At 37.0% G+C, this 20,652-nt stretch overlaps 1 protein-coding gene across 8 annotated transcripts in view; it reads left to right on the plus strand.

Moving 5' to 3' along the window:
• Nucleotides 1-20,652, plus strand: part of ATRNL1 (attractin like 1) — an 842,256-nt gene that overhangs the window by 716,459 nt on the left and 105,145 nt on the right. For all 8 annotated transcript variants that reach the window (XR_004269856.1, XR_004269857.1, XM_032281122.1 and 5 more), the window contains one exon: nt 14,505-14,619. Coding sequence is in view for 6 of the 8 variants with exons in the window: in XM_032281122.1 (XP_032137013.1) it covers nt 14,505-14,619 (115 nt within the window). In the remaining 2 variants the exon portion in view is untranslated. The remainder of the gene's footprint in view (nt 1-14,504; nt 14,620-20,652) is intronic.

The raw sequence follows: 20,652 nt of genomic DNA on the forward strand, positions 1-20,652 counted from the left end.
ACACACACACACACACACACACACACACACACACACACACACACACTTGTGTTTTAACTTTGACCAGAACTTTGACAAATGCTACATTTCCCAAGTCAATTCATTGGTTTTCTTGCTGGTGCTTGAATGCACCATTCACAATACTCCCTACACTTCTCCTTGGCTTCTAGATCTTCACGTGACTCTGCCTGCCACATTCACTTTACTCAAGTCATGCTCAAATTTCACTTCTGAGAGGCCTCTCTCGGTAGTCCTCTCGAATGCAGCACTTCTCAATTCCTCATCACACTTGGTCCCCCTTAACCTGCTCTAGTTTAGTGCTTATCGGTGCTTCTTTTTCTGATATTATGTCACATATTTATTGGATTGTAAATCATTCTTTTTTATTCCATGAAAGGCAAGATTCTACCTGCCTTGTTCACTACTGTAGGCCTAGTGCCTAGAACAGTCCTGCCCAAAGTTTGTTCTGGAAAGATACCTGTAGGAGGAATGACTTACTCATGTCCAGTATTGTCAATTCTGAAAGAGAGTGGCTACTTTCTTGAAGGTTCTTATCATATTATTGTTCAGTTCTCTGCTGGTCGGAACCAGACCAGAATATCTGCTTCATTATTGTTTTACTCTGATAAATGAAACTGTCAGCTTGTCAAGTTAGGTAATATGATCCATTTCTACTTGCTTTGAATGGAATGAGATTGCCAACAGACATGCAGCTATTGTTAGATTCGGAATCTGTGTTAGCAAAGCGTCTTCCTTGTTTGTTCTCCAACGGGAAGTCTACATGTAGAACCGCAGTGTTGTCACCTCACACCTCCCCCTAGTGTCTTCCTCCATGTGTTAATCCTCAGATAATGAATTCTCCTTTGCTGTGTATTTTCTTGCCTCAGTGTGATAGGAACCAATATTTATCTCAGAAGTATTGACGTAAATATTCCACCCAAAGGGTTTAGTTTGCTTTGTTAAGGTAGTTTCTTTTCTGTTTTTCTTTTTTTTTCTTTTTTTTTTTTTTTTTGAGACAGTTTCGCTTTTGTTGACCAGGCTGGAGTGCAGTGGCGTGATCTTGGCTCACCACAACCTCTGCCTCCTGGGGTTAAGCGATTTTCCTGCCTCAGCCTCCCAAATAGCTGGGACTACAGGTGTGCACCACCATGCCCAGCTAATTTTGTATTTTTCGTAGAGACGGCATTTTGCCATGTTGGTCAGGCTGGTCTTGAACTACTGACCTAAGATGATCTGCCCACCTCGGCCTCCGAAAGTGCTGGGATTACAGGTGTGAGCCACCGCGCCTGGCCTGTTGCAGTAGCTTTTTACAACTAACATGACATATTCATGTTCTGGGTTCAAAAACGTTTTAATCTTGCTCATACTTGGAACATATATTAGTACTTTGCCCAGTGTCCAGCAACTGCTTTTTAGTTTACCTTCTACTTCCCAAGGGAGTGCTCAGTAAATAATGCATGTTCAATTAATAATTGTTGACATTATTATTATTATTAGAGAAAAGACATATAAAGTTGCAGTTTTCCAAAACTGAATATGACTTAGCAGGCAAACAGGGGATATTGGCATCTTCTCTGCCATCCCTTTTGACACCTTATAGAACCTTGGTGAGATTAAGTAATTACTCATCTTCTTCTGTCCCTGAATGCAAAATAAGGGTGAACTTATTTCAGAGAAAAAGTGACCTCTTCCTCTGAAAGCTTCATGACTTAACAAAAAGTAAGATACATTGAATCATTTGAATACCAACTGCAAAGAATAAAATATTGAGTAATGCTTACTCAGTTCTTTAGACTATTGACCTAGCCATGGAGTTAGTGCCGAGATCATAATTTCTGCCCTTTTTTGAAGATAAAAATCACCATCAGAATTGCCAGCCAAGGTAGGAAAATTGAAGAAGGTTGCAGTCTGAAGGGCAAGCACTCATATGAGAGAATTAGGAACAGCAATAATGTAGCTGCCTCAGAAGCCCAGTGAGGAACAAAAGTGTAAATTCCCAATAATCTTATCTATACCATAACATATTAAATTGGGCCTGGCCAAAGTCACTCTTAGCTAATAAGGAAATTTTTATTTAGAACTCTGCATATTGTAGTAGGACTGTGACGTGCTGCCTACATTCCCACTTGGAGACTGAGCCTCTCATTTTCACAACTTGGAGCCAAGTCCTTCTCTAGGAATCACCCTCTGCTGACAGAAGCTGCTTCTCCCAGTGGTCATGCCCCCTCCTTGAGGACAGCCTCCGTTCATGGATAGGTTCAAAGGCTTAGACTCTTGTCTCAATATGACACAACTCTAAGGAACCACCAAATCAGTTAGAGGCTGCCGCACCACATATGAACTTCTCCGTCTGCCAGGCTCTGCTCTGTCACCCCACACAGGTGTTGTTCCTGAGGCTGCTTCCCAAGGAACCTCCTGCACACATGTCTCAGAATCTATGTCCTAAGGAATCCAACGTATAACATATACTATATCTGCATTCTAAGGAGCAATTACAACTATTTTCAATTTTGTGAACATCATCAATCCTACAATGATCACAAAATTCCCATAACTTAATGAATTTCCCCGTTGACCTTCCCGTGGGCTGAATTTGCCATGCTGTGTGATATATTGCTAATTTCTCAAGTGAAAGGGGCTTGAATGGCCCCCAAATAGGGGAGGTATTCTGAGGCATTGGGACTGGTCCTAGTTACATATTATGATTGTTTCCAAAACAAAAGAAAAAGATGGCAGGCAATCAATATTCCTTGGCCATTCTGTTTAAGGTTAGTTTATGACTAGGGAGACTGTATTAGTTCCTGGGGGCTAAATTACCACAAGTTTGGTGGCTTAAAAAAACAGTCTGGGGCCAGAAGTCTGGAGTGAAGGTGTTGGCAGGGTAGATTCCTCTGAGACCCTGCGGGAGAGCGTTTTCCATGCCCCTCTCCTCACTTCTGGCGTTACCTGAAAACCTTGGTGCTCCTTGGCTTGTAGATGCATCACTGCAATCTCTGCCTCTGTCTTCATGTGGTCAACTCTTTGGTGACTCTTCTGTGTGACATCTCTTTGTAGCTAAAGTATGCTAGCCCTACACTATGGAGTACAACCTCTCACCTACTCTTGACTAATTACATTGGCAAAGGCCCTATTTCCAAAAGAGGTTAAATTCTGGTTCTGGGTGCACATGAACTTTTAGGAGATGCTTGTCAACCCTCTGCAGAGAACAACTGAGGAAACAACCAAGATTTGCTTCTCGGTTGACACCTACATTTGTGCTGTGGGTCTTTTAATTAACTGCTGTCCTTTTAAAAGGACACAGTGAGCCAGATGTGTGCAGTGGGCGCCACCCAATGACAGAAGGCTCCTCGAAGGCTTAGTCAACTAGATAATTAGCAGGACCAACAGGGAGTTGGTAAAGCAGAATAAGTAAAACTAGGGAAAAGATCATTACACAGACTCTGACCATTAATTTTTAGTCATACTGAAAAAGGAGCTTTGGGGAAAAGACAGATTTGAAGAGATATTTTATTTACTCTCACATACTTCATTTTCTAAAGGAAGCTCTGATGTGGTAGTTGAGTTCGCACAATCAAATTAGATAATTTGAGGAAACGACCTAAAGGAATGCTGCACAAATATACTTAATTTGGTCACACAAGGATTCCACATATCTGAGGTCATGGGCAGGGGTAGCAAGTCCTGTCCTGTAAGTTCCAGAGAACCTAGAAATAACTTCAATCCCTGCAGGAATACCGCAGGAACCTGCAGAAAGCATCCTTTGTCTATTAACATCCTTTCTCTCATTTTTCCCTCTTAGCCCACTTGATTATAAAATTAGGGCTATTTTAATTTAGGAAATAATGAGGAGACAGCTAGTGAGCAAAGAGGCTTCCCAAGCCACACACTGACATACCAGAAAACCCTTAGGAGGCATTTCTAAGCATATCCATCCATAAAATATTTTTCTGTTTGCTGTGTAAGCAGAAAGGTTTCCTTAGAATATGTCCTTTTTAATGGCTTTTGCCTCTGAGCTTTCCAACACTAGCATTGATTGGTTATCATCTCCACAGTAGGCTAATATTTGAGCTTAGAACTCGGTTCTAGACTAGACACTAGAATACTGGTGCCATGCTTTCAGACCAAGCCTAAGGAAATGACATCACCCAGGAGAGAAAGATAAGAAAACATCTTGATGTATAAGCCTCCCTTATTTGCCTTCTATCAATCACCAAAACAAAGTGGGAGGAAGGGAAAGGGAACTATTAACATTGACCCATATAAAATTGCTGGTATTCAATTGGTTCTGACTTTAAAAAATTGCATTTGCAATTTAAACAACTACTTTTTTCCATGCACTATGCTAAGTGCCTTATGCTTACATTATTCTTTATAATCCTCAGTGTAAACTTGCAAGATTGGCATTATAATCTCTATTTTCTGTATGGAAAAGCTGTGACAAGTTCAGTAATTTGTTCAAAATCCCATAATATTTGAATCCACATCTGCTTCATGTCCAGTAAAATCATTTGGGTCTGCTGAAGTATTTCTAGACTTTATAGTAAGATTGCTTCCAAGCTCTATTGTCAAAATTCTTGAAATTGCAAAGGCTACTCTGCCTACAAACTTTAAGGGACATAGGAGGATAGTTACAGACTGTCAGGAGGATGTCTGTTGTACATGGGATCGACAATGTAGAAATTAGGCAGTGCATTGGGTGTTACTGACAGGTCACAGCACACTGGCAGCAGCAGGGAAGCTACTGTGGAAAATAAGACAAGCTCTTGAGAAGGTCATTTCAATATTTGCATCACTGATGGATTTTACAGAAAAGCAGTCACTACCCACTGGCAGCTGCATAATTTTTAGGTTACATTTATATAAAGAAACAAATAAGTAATAAGCAAGCTAGCATTGGTGGCTTCTGGGACTGTGGAAGAGGAGGGAAAAGAAAACCCTAGGGCTACAGCTGTAACACACTTACTCACACATTTGCAACTCTATGTGTCTTTAGCATTCTGTGAAAGCTGATGTTCATAATGTTGATCATGGAACATCAAGACAATATTAAATTGTATTTAATATATTATAGTCTTGTTGAGAAGCAGAGAAAGGGATATTTATTTTAAGCAATTTTGCAGTAATTTTTTAAAATACCCTAAAACAGCAAAGTTTTAGCTCTTGTAGGGTTAATGTTCAGCTTTCTGGGGAAACTGTAATCCAGAATGACACATGCTCTGAGAGATCCAGGTAGTTACATACATGCGTTTGTGCCAAGTCATATCAACTCTTTCATTCATAGTTTTGTCCATGCTTTTGTACTTATAATAGGTTGCAAATGGTATAATAATTGTAGTAGAAAGTCATTTATTATGTGGATCTATTAACATCTGATTCCTCATTAAGAATATTGCCAAATCTGCACTTTTATTCTTTCTGCTGACAGTTAGTTTTCACAGTGCTTCTTGATTTACTTTTATGATTGAAGTTTCAGGAATAAATGTTTTAATTTAATGTTCACTCAGTATAACAGATTTGACTAATAGTTTAATTAAGGGACACCACAAGGTCCTCATAGAGAGTGGTTTGCTTGTGTTCGTGAGGGGTGATGTACGCTGTGTCTTGATGAAGTTTGCACCATGACCCACTATGTACTGCACATGTCAGGTTCTGTCTGAGCATCCCAGTACAACATTTAAGCAGGTAGCGATAATCCCAGTCATGGCCAGGAAGTATGTGAAGGGCTAATGAGGGATCCGGATATTATGGATGCCCGCAGTCTTCCTCTCTTGCCTCTTCTCATCCCTCTTTACAGAATATTTACTAGGCTGTATCCCCAGTGAACTTCTACCAATTTCCAGTACCAGCCATATATCTTTGCACCTCTGTGTGCATGCCCTTACTCCTACCAGAAATCCTCCTTCATCATTCTCCTGGTTAACTCCTAGTCATCTTCTCAAGGTAAAGTCCTTCTCCAGAACTTCACATACCCACCCTGCCTGCCTCTCTCCACTACCACCCCTAGGATTTTGTATATAACTCTTCTGTGCATTCAGCTCTAAATTAGTCAGAGTTGCATTTAACTTAAAAGGATGCTTCACCAGAGTAGGTACTGTGCCTATGTAGCACTCTACCACCAGTAATTAGCACATTTACCTTTTAAAAAGAATTGATCTATCAGCTATGTTCTTATGGTGGCTTTCTACATTAATGAATGACATAATGTGTTTTAGAATGGACTAGCCTTGGAAGTAATACCAAGATCTTGATTTTCTAACTTCCCTGATGGTTTACATATATTGATTGAGGTTTTGTTTATAACTTTGAGATTTACCTTGCTCCCAATTTGGAAAAGAGAAAACAAATACTCATTTATTCATAAAATATTTCTTAAACACCTCCATCTTAGGTGCCAGGGAAAGTCTATTCTATGCAGCATATAATGCTTACGGTCAGGTCAGACTCCTTGATCAAAGCAGGGAGCAAAAATGGGAAGAACAGGCAGGCATTCAGGGGCAGTGTGGGAAGTTTGGCATTGTGATCAGATTTTTCCTACCCTGAAAACCATCAATAAAAATCTCTCCTCAAGGCTGAATTTTTTTTTTCTGTTTTCTTTTGGTTTGTTTTTTGAGATGGAGTCTTGCTCTGTTGCCCAGCTGGGGTACAGTGGTACCATCTCGGCTCACTGCAACCTCAGCCACCCGGGTTCAAGCAATTCCCCTGCCTCAGCCTCCCCAGTAGCTGGATTACAGGCACGTGCCACCACACCTGGCTAATTTTTTGTGTTTTAGTAGAGATGGGGTTTCACCATGTGGGCCAGGCCGGTCTCGATCTCCTGACCTCATGATCCACCCACCTCGGCCTCCCAAAGTGGTGGGTTTACAGGTGTGAGCCACCATGCCCAGACAGCTGGATTTCTTAATTCATTCATTTGAAGCCATTAACAGAGATTTTAAAAACATGGTCTGTGTCCACAGATATCTTACTTTTGAGTTGAGCATATCCTTCACATAGAATGAAGAGCAATTCCAAAGCAAAGTGAAAACTGGGCAGAATGGTGTAATAATAATCTCTGACTTACTGAGTACTTAATGTGTGCTATACTTTATATATATATTACTCCTTTAATCATTATAATAACACTATGAGTAATGTATTTTTAGCTCTACTTTACAGATGAAGAACTTGAGGCACAGGGAGGTTAAGCGTTTTAACCAAACGCATGCTTGGATGAAAGCATGCCTTGAACACAGGCAGCTGGGTGCTAAAAGTTGTTCTCATAACCACGTTACACTTCCTCTCAATGGGTTAAAAGGAAAAATAATTTACTCTGAAGCATTGAGATAGAGGAGAGCAATGAGGTCCTGTAGTGGCCTAGCATGACCTGGCATGGCTTCTTGCAGGTAGAGAGGTTTAAGCCAACATGGCAGGAATGGTAGATGTTGGCAAGAAGTCTAGGTGCGTGGAGGGACCTGAAGAAAAAGCCCAAGTCTGGGCATGAGCAAGATGGGAAGTGATTGATTTGGCAGGCACAGTTGTCTCTCACACTTAACAGTACTTTTCAAGGCCAGAAAAGATGTTCTCGATTTTTAAATTCATGCATTAAGTATAGTGGCTAGGTTGCTTTTTGCACTAAGCTGTGGAGAAAAGTATAGGTTGTTACAAATCTAATTAAGATAATTACTTAATAGAAAATCTATTTTAAAGTTTTGAAAAATGCTAACAGGAATCAACTTTTAAGGATAATCTATTCAAAGTCACCTCCTACTAACATTCATATTATTAACCAACTCAGGGCAAAGCATGATTGTATAATAGCTCAAGGAGAAGTAGTGTTGTCTCATTTTACTTTCTGGGACCTAAACACCTAGGGAAAAATAGTGATAAAACTGAAGCTGTCACAATCCAGTTTGTTTACCCTTCAAGTCACTGCCACCCAATTAAAATAACTATAAAATTCATTTAATCTAGATAGTATAGAAGAAAGATAATCCTTAAATATGGGTATATACGAGTGTGTGTGTTTGTGTCCATGTGTGGGTGTAGTTAGAAATTCTGAACACAGATTGAACGTGGAGGCATTTCAGCAAGGAGAGATATTTGGTAGGATATGAAAATGAAGTTGACAATTGGAATACCTTCGGAACCGCAAGTGCAGCGTCCTGATTCTGTGAAGATTATGTTTTATTCCTTTACCTATTCCCACGTGTAATACTTTATTCTCTTTGACTTGGCTGCTAATGCAATTTAACCTCATTTTTGAGAGTGTCCATCAGCTTAATTTCTCTTATTAATATGAATTCTCCTTCCTACTGAGTAAAGTCAGCTAATGCCTTTTTTTCTCCTTTATCATTTCATGCAAAGCAAAAAGTAAGTAAGGAAAGAATATAATTTTTACTTTTATTTTTCTTCCCCAAGCCTAAACAATGGAATAGAGAATCTGTTTTTGAAATCTGGAATCTTAGTATTTACTGATCCTATGGAATCAGCACGCTTGACTAGCTGTAAGCCCAGCCATTAGGCTGACTTAATACAATACTCAGTAAATTAATTCAATTTTACTAATGTGACTAAAAACTAAATTTCATATCAATATAAACACTCATTAAACTGCAAATACCAAGTCATGCAAGCTGTTGAAAAGACTCATTTTTATTTATGGATGAATTCTGATAAGAATAGCATTAAAAGTATTTTAGTAGGGAAATGTTAGAGTGATTAATGTGTAGTTGTTTGCATTTTTAATATTTCACTCATATATCAGATTAGTATTTGTGCATACTGTCAGACTTTATTCTGTTCTTGTCAAAATACTTATTACTGCTGACAGGTATAACATATCCACATTAATCCTTAATTCCTTGATTCAATTTTCTAATTGCTTTTTTGGCATGCGATGGTAGCCATTTAGTCTTATGTGATGTATTCATCATATGGTATAAAAATGTTCTTTAAAAATTAGATGTGCCATTTAAAGTAACTGAGCAGGAAGGAAAAAATACTAAGGATTGGAAATTTTAAATTTCATCATACGTAGGCAAACTATTAGATATTGATATGTCACAGGTTCTGGAGGTTATTCATAAATGATAGTCACAGAATGTTAAATAGGAAAGGGACCTTAAAAATCATCCAACCTACCTGTTCATTTTCCAGTGGGGGAAATTGACTTAGTAACAAGTCCAGGATTAAACAGCTAGATAGTGGGAGAGCTGGTCTGAGGACTCATGTGTTCAGAACACTAGTCAGAAATGGGAAAGGTCTATGCATATAATTGTTATAACTGATATTCTAAATTGATTTTTACTATTAATAGGCCAAGAGAATGAGAGGCTCTTTAGCTTCTTAAGCTATATTTTTTAGTAATATTATATAGTGGCTGAAAACCTAGATTCTAGAATCAGAGTTCAAATCCTGGATCTGCCCCTCACTAGCTGTCTTACCCTGAGAATACCATCTGACCTCTCTGAATTTCAATTTCTTCATCTGTAGGAAATGGAAAATAACAGTATCCTGCTAATAGGGTTGCTGTTTAGATTACATACAACAATGCATGTAAAAACTTAGCATAGCACTTGGCATCGAGGAAGTACTCAGCAAATGTTAACTATTATTAGTTTTAGTGTTTCATTATCCCTTTAATATCCACAATTTGGAAATAAATTTGGACATGTCTTATTGCTTATTTCACCATGTGACTTTTGTGACAACTTCATTTATTCATTCGATGACTCTTTCACTTACCATGTACAATGCAATCCAGTAGATGCTATAGGTAAGACAAAGAAGAATCTAACATAATACCTGTTTTGCAGAAGCAGGGCTATACAACACGTACATCAATAAGTATAATAAAACACCAGGACACATAGGTCCCAAAAATGCAGCACAAGCACGGTGATTGGACATTTCAAAGAGTGGAAGTGAGTACAGGAGGTATAGGGATGAATAAGAAACCGGACCTGTGCTCAAGGAGCTTGATCCAATAAGAAGGTAGACATTTACCCAGCTGTTATTCAAAGCAGAAAATAAAGAGGGCCACAAAGATAAGGTTAAAGAACTAAGGAGGGAGAGCCTAAATATCTCAGATCAGAGAAGGCTTTATAGATGAAGTGACATTTGAGCTGGCTTTGAGGGATGCATAAGATCAGGAACGCTGGAAACCTGTGGGAAGGATCCCTTAGACAGTAGGAAGATTAAGAGTGAAGATGGCTCAGATGATTCTGAAAACCCTGGGAACAGTTGTTGAACAGTTATTAATAGCACCTAATTTGACTAAAACGTAGAGCTTATGCAGAATAAAAGATGTGATTAGATGAGTGTGGAGCTTGAGTCATTTGGACTCAAGCCTGTTTTGACCCATAGACACGTTCTGTTGGTCAGCAGACATATTAAGAGTCTTTAAAGAAGTCATGCTTTCTAGTTAGTACTCACTACTTTTTATTGTCTTACTCTAGAGGGTAAGTCAGTCTTCTTACCTATTATAGGAAGTACAGTATAAATTTAAGCATACCAGCTCAGAGGATAGACTGTATTGATCCAAATTCTGGTTTTGCCACCTATTAGTTCTGCACCTTTATTTATGTCACTGAAATTCTTAGACCTTCAGTTCCATCAACTATAAAATGGAAACAGTCAATACCTCATCGGGTAGGTATTGATACCAGGCACATAATAAATGCTTAATAAATGTTGGCTATTATTACTATGTTACCCATCTGCACCTTGAAGCAACTTAGTTTACAAGCTTTACTTTGGAACTACTGAAATGTTTTTGAGAAAGGATGTAATATCTTTTTAATCTTTTGAGTCCTTGAATGTTCTACTAAACTCTACTTAAATTTTAATGACTAGTCCAGGGACATCAGATAATTCTGTTAAGCCCTCAGCTGCTGGAATATAGGTTCTAGTGATGGATCTCAGTATGATTACCAGAAGTGAATCCCTCCCTCACCATTGGAGAGGGCCAGTGGAAGAAGAAACAAGTAGCCAATTTACCCATTGATGTTTTCCAAACCTGCAGTGATTCATGTAGCAGCAGTTTCCCAGGATAAATCCAGAGCTCATATGAAGGCCTCATTTTCAGAACAAATTATTATGAGTTTTAAGCACTATACTCTTGAAAATCTTTAGATTCTAGATGCTTCTCTGGTAACTTCTTTTCTGTTTATAATAGCTGAAAAATGGAAAGCATTTAATGTAGAATTTTTGCCCCTAAAACAGCAACTTGAAAATAAGAGTACAATAGTTTTAAAAACACTAGAGTGAACAGAATAAGTCTTTTTAAAAAGTGTTGTGGGCTTAATACACAAGGACTGCTAATTATATAACTGTCAGTGATGTTTTCTGGCAGAGCCTAACACCAGCTTCTTGCAGTACAACAAATATGAAAATGCCTAGAAGTAAATCACAGTTGCTGAGTGCTGTGGGCAGACAAACCCAGGCCTTATCTCTTTCAAAGGCAGCAGTGGAAAATACATGGTAAATTGCATAGCTCAGTGAACATGTTATGTCATTGTGAAATGATTTTGATTCATGGTTATGTACTTATCACAAAACAACTGACAAACCTCAGGGTATCAGAAACATTATCATTTGTGGGGTTCTGCTATTTTCTGTTGTAAAATTCAAGTGCTATAAAGTGGTCTGTTTTTTTTTTTTTTTTTTTTTTTTTGTATATAAAATTCTGCGTTGAAAGTGATAGTTGCCACACACTCTTTGGAAATAATTTTTTAAATTGTGTGAATTTCTTCCAGAAGTATCAAAGACCTGTGCTAGTAACTAATATTTTAAACAGAATGAATAATTCATATTTTTACTAATATCATTTTATGAAAATTCTTTTACCTAAAAATAGACCAAGTTATAAGTCAATTTGATTTTTTAAAATAGAAGTATAATCTCCTTTTACATAGCTCATCAATATACAGAAATTTCTGAATGTTTTCTATACAAGAGCAGTAGAACTAAGAATAAGAATAATTGTTTAAAGGAATGTTTTATAGAAGCAGCTTTGATGCAGGCATAATTTCCTTTCTCTGTTTGAGTTATTCTACTACACTGTCCTTATTTGTGGCTGAATCTCTGAAGTTTAAAGTGTTAATTAGGCCATATTCCACCTGAAGTGTAGGTATTTTTTATAAATTTTTTTTCTCCGCTGATGCTGTTGATGTTTAAACACCAGCATTTAACATTTAAAATCTTTTCTGTTTGTGTTAACAGTGGCAGAAACATAGCCTGGCAAAAAGATCAAATTGATATACTACTCAATCATTTGTTGTTTTTTTAAATCTCCTAAACTAAGACCCACTATTTCTCAAACTTTTATAGACAAATATAATTCTACTGTTCTAATTTTTGCAATCAAGTTTTTTTTTTTTTTTTTTTTAACATGGCTTTGGATATGCTGAATAGTATCAGTTAATACATTGAGAACTTAAAAAGAAAAAAAAAAGAAAAGCTTGCCTATTGGTAGAAATTATTGATTGTTTCTTAGGTATGGTTTTTCCAGTATATCACTATCATTTAAACCTTGAGTTCCTTTTATGTTCTGTTAATATATTTTAACCAATTGACCTTTACATATAGTTTGCATTTATTAAATTAAAATAACTTTAGTAGCCTGTAAATATGATTTGAAACATTTCATAGTATTTTTCTTTTAGCCTTGGAATATGACAAACCTATTCTCTAAATATTTACATCATTGGAGAATATCTATGTACTTATGCAGATTTTGACTTAACATTTTCAAAAATGCCTGTTAAATTAAATGTAAGCTTTAAAGTGTGAAGCCATAGATCATGTAACTTGATACAAGTATTGCCACATGGCTTACAGCATTTTCTTGGAACATTTTTATGCCCTTTGCTTCTACCACCATGGCCACTTTCACCTTTATATTGAATACTCCCAAAATGTATCTATATGAGGATAATTTTAAAACATGAGATTTATGGTGCTATAAAAGAGAAATCCTTTATAACCACATAAAACCGTTGTCACCAGAAATTTCAGTCTAAGTTTTACATGAAAGCAGGCATATTTTATCTTTAATGCCTCATTAAACTTTCTAGAAACAGCGGTATTCTAGAATATTCTAGGTGAATGACTGCATATGTCTGTATTTCTTCTGAAAAGTTTAAATATCATTAGTGAAACAAACCTGAACAAATAATTTGTTCTAATAATTAAATCCATAGTACTTCTTCTTCTGTTTAATTTTGCCTTTACTCAGAAATGCTGCTTTATATATCAACCATATCTCTTCTTTAAATGATAGCCAAACTAACATTCCTAGGATAAACCGATAGCCTAATTGTTCCAAAGGTCACATTGTGTTTAATTCCAGATTTCATGTGTGGATTTGTGTACACATCTGTGTACTTGTGCATAGGTTTATGTATACATGTGTGGAGATGCATGTTTCTTTGTATATACACACATCATAAGCCTGCATTGTGTGATTAAGAACATGAACTCAGGAGGCAGCCTACCTGAGCTTAAATACTAGCCCAGCTACTTCTTCCTAGCTATATGAATTCGAACAAGCTTTTTTAACCTCTTGCTTCAGTGTTCTCATGGTACAGAGTTGTTGTGTGTTTAAATAAGTCAACATATGTAATGCACTTTGAACACTGAATCCATAGTAACCACTTAATAAAATACTAGCTATTACTATTATTATTATATATTTATTTATTCTATGTTATGCCTAAAGTTATATTATTTATACAAGTGCCTTGGTGGGTGATTAGTGGGTAGGTATTTCACTAAAATAATGGTAAAGATATGCCAACCTGATCTCACTTTTACTTGTGGATTCTTAAAAAAAAGTCAAAGACATAGAAACAGAGTAGAACAATAGTCACCAGGGACAGGGAAGGGGAGGAAATGAAAAGATGTAGATCAAAGGGTACAAATTTGCACTTACATAGGATGAATACGTCTATAGCTCTAATGTAAGCAGGAGGGCTGTAGTTAATACTGTTGTATTGTATACTCCACATTTGCTAAGAGAGTGTATTTTAGGTGCTTTTTTTCACCAAAATATAGGTAATTGTATCAGGTGATGAATATGTTACTTTGATTGACTGTAGTAATTATTTCACTCTGTGTGTGTGTGTGTGTGTGTGTGTGTAATAAACATCATGTTGTACACTCTATAGACAGTAAAAATAATAAAGATATGCCAACTGAAAACTTTGAATTGTGATCACTTAGATAAACTACGCTATGTTGTACATTATTGGTGAGAAGAGAAAATTGGGGAAAAGGAAGAAAAGTTGTATAACTTTGTGGCTCACAAGCTGCTCATCAAACATAGTGATATTTGTTGTTTTATTCATATGTAATCCAAGTGCACATCTATAGTGTGCAGGGAGCTGGTGTTAAAATGACGTATGGTGTGTCCTGAACAACCAGGAATGTACAGCACAGCTGCCTAAAGGATAGATAAGGTTTAAAAAATTAAAATAGCAATGCTGTGTCAATTATGCAAACTTAAAGTGGGTTTTCTTTTTCAGGGGGCACCCAAGCCAATTGCCATTGAACCATGTGCTGGGAACAGAGCTGCTGTTTTGACTGTGTTTCTTTGTCTACCACGAGGATCATCAGGTGCCCCTCCCCCTGGGCAATCAGGTATGATAAACGAGGAGCATTCAGCAGTTAAGCAAAACTTGTAGACTGAACAGAAGGAACAAAAAATATCACCGAATAGCACAGTAAGGGCCTTTACAAGGTTCTAATTTAGAGCATGGTAAAATTTTGTGAGAATATAAACTTTTACCCAAATATCTAGATATCCACATTGTTATAAATTTAGATTTTCCAGTGTTTCTCTGAAAAACATATGTTGAATATAGTGTATTTGCATATAATATACACATGTATGTATGTTCACACCTATACCGCCAATAATTACTGGATTTACAATAAGAAACCTCATTAGCAGAGCCGCCATGTTCTAGACCCTTCTGGCCAGCTTCCTTTCTTCCAGTATGTGTGTCATAAATATTATTAGAAATTTGTTTTGTGAATATGGAACCAAGCTAGGGAACATGTATGTTTGGAACGTTGAGTGGCATCAGAGGATGATAGCTTTGTGCAACCATCTCAGTAGGTTTAAGATACGCCCTTGCTTTCAGCACCAGATGGAGGTCATGGGCCAGGGGAACTCTCTCTCTTAGGTGGGCACAGCCAGCTTTTGTTCTGTTTCTCCTTTTCCTATAGGAAAAGCACATCTTTTTTATCTGGGGATAATTATACCTGTCCTCTTAGAGGTCTTCTCATTGCAGTAGTGTTGTCTACATTCCAAGCATGCTCAGTGTCAGTGTTGAATATAACTCAAGCTTCAATCACAAACCACACCTATTTCTCTCCGTGCGTATACTATTCCATCTAGTTATAATTTTGAATTTTTCTGTGTCCTGATTGTTTTCTCTTTCCAACCACTGCTGGAATTAATGCTTTTTGAGGACAGTGATGTCAATCTGTTTTTTCTTTTCAATTCCCCTTACGCATAAAATAAAATGCTAGCAATCTGGCAAGTTCTCAATAACAGTAATTGATGATGAACTGGCCTCCTTGCTTATTTTATCTTTTCTTACTTCCCTACTTGGCTTTGAATTTGCTCCCCACTTTCTTGACTTGTGTCCAACCAGACACAAAAAAATGGAAAATACACTACTTTATGCCTTGTAAACATTAGGTATTCATGTAACAGAATTTTTCCCATATATGGGAACAGAGAGTTTCCATCACCTTCAGATTCATCATTCATCGTACCTGATGATATCTTATTGCAGGAATTTCTATCCAAAGTTCATTTGTGGATGTTTATTCAAAGAAATAAACATTTTCTGCACCTTCTCATATATTGAGTGAATGTCTTGTTCTTTTCTTGTCAGCACCTCCAAGGTAAATGGGATGCAATAAGTAAAATAGTTTGGCACTGGTCAGATAAGATGGATAATTATAGGTACTTGCACAGCTAATGGAAGTATTGTTTTAAAACTGGGATGATTTCCAAAACAAACACTTCACTAATGAAAACAAGTCTATGTGACATACACCAAGGTTTTTTCGATCCTTCATAAGATGAGCAGACTGAAAGCAACTGCCAATTCTCTGTTCCTTTAACCTTTGAAGTCCTTTTTGACTGATATGAAAGAGCCAAGTAGCAATGTAAACCATTACCTCAGCTGTGTTTTCTAACAACTGCTTATGATTACTAATGGTAACGCTATCTTACATATGCATCGTAGTTTACTCTTTATAAAATGGTTTTCTCTTTTTCACATGTGATCCTCATGGCAAGGCTGTAAGATAGGTATTATAAAACTATCATTATAAATGAGGGGAGTGAGATGTAGAAAGCACCATATTTCTACACTCAAGGAACTATTGGGGAGGGAGGATACTCAAATGTAGAACAAAAGAATAAAAATACTTTTTGCTAGCATCTCAGGTAATTTTTCCTGATGATCTGTAGGAGAGAGCCTCTCTATAATCAGCAGCTCATGTCTTTAAAAAAGGAAGCATTTGGGTGAATACTGAAAATGTCTACAGGGTTGATACAGCTAGACAATAGATTGAAATAGCTTACCATACTTTTTACAGAGCCTGATGATTAAACTAGGATGAGTATGTGTGTACATAATTCAGGATGAGCTTGTTCTTTGTTTTCTAAAAAAAAAAAAATTGAGTAGATTTTTCAAGCTATTCTTAGAGGAGTAAGACAATGGTTCTACTCCTTTAAATTGCAGTATTATCTATTACCTACATCTATTTGGTAGATGGGTAAGATGGGTAGATGGACAGATATATCATACAGCAAGTGAAGTAAAATGTTAATGGTAGGGTCTAGGTGCTAAGAATACTGGTATTCATTATAAAACTATTTTAACTTTGATATATGTTTAAATATTTAATAATAAAATGTTGGTAAACAAGAAAATAAAATGTCTTCACTGCAAGAAAAAGGCAGTATCTGTAGAAAAAATTTTTCTATCATCATCTAGGTTTTCCCTGAACAAGGCAAATACTGACACCAATATATGAACTAAATGACTATTGTTTTTCACTCCTCATCAAAATATTTAGTGTGTGTACAGCCAATTAAATCTTAAGACATTTGAGAGGAAATATATTCCAAAGATTATTTGGGAGCAAAATTGGCTCTTGGGAACCAAATGCTGACACCAGTTATCTCATTGCTGAAGTTTAGTTTATTCTACATTTTTACAGAAAGTCCTTATATATGCCCATGCTTATCCCAGTGCCCTACACATAGAAATCAGTTAATAAATTATTTTGATAATGAGGATGACAATGACAGGAGACTTGAGAACTGTGACCTTTAGCAACCACTTGAATCTATGAGCTTCACTTAATTTCAATAAAATGAGCAATTGGATTTGAATTCATTTATCATTTCCCAGATTCCTCTCCTAGAAGCCTTATGTTCTCTCGAGACTCCTCCACTATTTGTGCAGGGTGACAGGTTGGGGGAGTTGAGGAGGATGTAGATGTGGAGCTCCATAGGGACACTCCTGAGCCTACCCCCACTGTGTGAAGGACAGGGTGCCAGGAGTCTTCTCTTGGCTTTTGGGCTATTTGTGTCTCCATTTGTTAGCATATCTGTCCAGTTATTAAATTAGCATTCATTATTAAAAGTCTTCTTATAGTACTTTGCATAATCTCAAAATTTTTTTAGCAAACTCCTTGTTTGAAATGTAGCTTATTAAATGTCAGTGTCATGTGTACTCTTCATTGGCATGAATAAGAGCATTTAAGAAGGATGAGCTTGAGGATATGTGAAGGCAGAAGCATCCCATGAGCATGGTGGGTTTCTCTCATACACTGAATTTCAACCCTAAAAATGAGTGACTCAGAAATGCATGGGTGCTAGTTTGGCCATCTCTTTTAAGGAACAGTTATTTATTTATTTTTATTTAAAAAATAACATTATCTTTGGACTTTACATTCTTTCCACCAGCAACTGCTTCAGTAATAAGTGGCAAGTAATGCTTAGACATGGCCGTTTTAGTTTTTTTCTGAAATGAGTCAACTGCCTTCCCTATGGCTCTCATCTTAATCAGAGGTCAAAAGCAAAACTATGCCTGCCGACTCATCCCTATGTTATCATCATGGATAATATAGATTGCCCATGCACTAATCTCTTTTTAATATAATAAATTTAGGTGCTTGGGAGAAATTCTCCCTTTAAGTGGATTAGAATAGTAAGGCAAAAGATACTAAGTAGGCTTTTTGGCATTCCCAGAGCTGACTAATTACGTTTCCCGCTCCCCCACCCAGTGAACCTGCTGCTTCATTTCTGTATTTTCTGCGAGCAACCACTGCCAGCCATGCCAGACTCTTTGGTTAAGGTGGGATTTATGCTGTTGTTTATGCATATGTTCACTGTGCAGCCACTTTGTCTTCTGACCTCAAAGTGGTTGAAAGATTGACATGAAAACAGGACACATTAAGTGACTCTGCTGCATGACATTAAACCACCAAATGTGTCTCCGGCCACCCCGGACAGCATGGTCCCCAAGCGTTTTAGAGGCACATTAAGATGAAATGTGGACAAAGTAAATAGAGTTCTTCAGGAGCATAAATTGACAATGATAATGATTGCTGTCACTTTGTGATGGAAGATTATGGATTTCATAGTTTATGGATTCTTCCTAATGAGAAGCAGATTAACTTTTCTCACGGGATCAAAAATACCAATGGCCCAAATAGCCACTACTGAAAAGAAGCTATGTACTACAACTGGAAGTAGAATTTTGCCATCATCCTGTCTCATATATGATTAATTATAACATTACCAAAAGAACATTAATAGAAGGTCTAAGGTTTTGAAATTTTGAAATTTTCTACTTTAGCCTTAGAAGTTTGGGCAGGATGATTAGATTATTTTGAATAATCTAGAAATATTACATAATGTGTAAAATGATAGTTTACCCACAGTGTCATGGATGTCTTTCTTATTTATAATAATAACAATAAGAGGACTTTGGTTTAATTTAATGAAAAAAGGAAAGGGAAAGAGAACCAGACATTATATTAAGTGCTTTACATATTCATTGGTATAACCCTCTTAATGAATCTGTGGAGCTGATTATTCCACTTTCACTATTCAGAAAACAAAAACTCTAGAGAGATTAAATGACTTTCCCAGGGTAAATACAGCTAGTGAGTAAGTGAGCCAGAATTCAAACCCAGGGCCATTGGTTCCTCAGTCTGTGTGACTCTCCCTCATCACTGTGCTTCTGTGGATGAAGATACTGGGGCACAGCCCTTATTCCTAAAAAATCTTTAAATCCAGAGTCAAGGAGGAAGGACCTAGAGGGTGTCTGCTAAGTAATGGGCTTAAGGTAGTAAGGACAATTTTATTTTTGCTAGTGACTTCAGAAATTTGGTAAAATGCAAATCTGTGCATGCCCATGGGGCATCTGCTAATGAAACTGTGACTCGGTGTATGTAATAGGAAAAAGCACATGAGCTCATAGGAAAAGAGCTAAACTTGTATGTGTGAGCTCTGGACTTGGAGTCACAAGCCCTAAGATCTAGACCCAGCTCTGCCACTAACTAGCAGTGTGACCATGGGCAAGTCTTTCAGTCTCTGGGTCCTCTATTTTTCCACATAAAAAATGATGGGGTTGGGTTAGATTCCTAGGATGCATTTTACTCTAACCCCGTTGCACAGTTTAATACTACAAATTATGTTAAGTCATACCAGTTTGGGGTGGGGAGAGCAAATAACTTGCTTCTAATTGATACCTCAATTTATCTTTTCAGCTGCTCAGAGCCATTGGGAAACTTTATTTTCACATGTATTGACTATTAGTGACTAAAAATAATTAGGCTTTCTCCTGAAATTTAAAAAATTCTTAAAATTGTGTTAATGAAATCTTCTCAGCATGTTTGAAAGATGTAGATGGTTCATAGTGCTCCTATTTTAGAAGTGAGTAAAAGGAATCTAATACTACCAGTGAGAGGTACATTTCCCATAATCTCAGAGATGGGTTGGGAATGGACTCCAGGTCTGCTGGCTTACAGTGTAGGACTCTTCCCTCTGAAGACAGTTTTTTAAAGCAAATTTCCAATTTCCAGCAGCCTCTGAAATTTCTGTCCCTTCAGACTCTGTTTTTCTTCTATGATTCTGCCACCATATCTTCACACTTATAGAAACACATCTGTTGATACAATCTTAGCACTTATTTTGTTAGAGGTGGCTGGAATAAAAAATAGCACTACTGAATTATATCAAAACTTCATTATAAAAATCTGGCATGTTAGTTACCCTTTAACCTCAAGTCCAAATATTGTTTATAGCCAGTGTATGTGTCTTCACAAAGAAGAAAGTAAATGTGGCAAATGGTAAAATAAACTAGAAAATTAGGCAAAGAGCCCAGGAAACAACAGAGATAAGAACAAATATCGGAGATTCTTGTTAATAAATATGACTCTGTGTGAGAAAATATCTGATATTAAAAGAGCTTAAAATCAACAGAAGGAAATAATTTTGCCTTGTATCCAAAATACAGTTATGTGAATCCCCACTTGCTACCCTTATTCATTCAAGAAACATGTAAAAGTCTGTTAAATGACAGCACTGGGTATACTATAGTGAGCCAGAGTTCCTGCCCTCATAGAAGTTAC

Source organism: Sapajus apella, unplaced genomic scaffold (assembly GCF_009761245.1).
Source record: "Sapajus apella isolate SASKATOON/1434 unplaced genomic scaffold, GSC_monkey_1.0 scaffold13, whole genome shotgun sequence".
Classification (NCBI taxonomy): domain Eukaryota; kingdom Metazoa; phylum Chordata; class Mammalia; order Primates; family Cebidae; genus Sapajus; species Sapajus apella.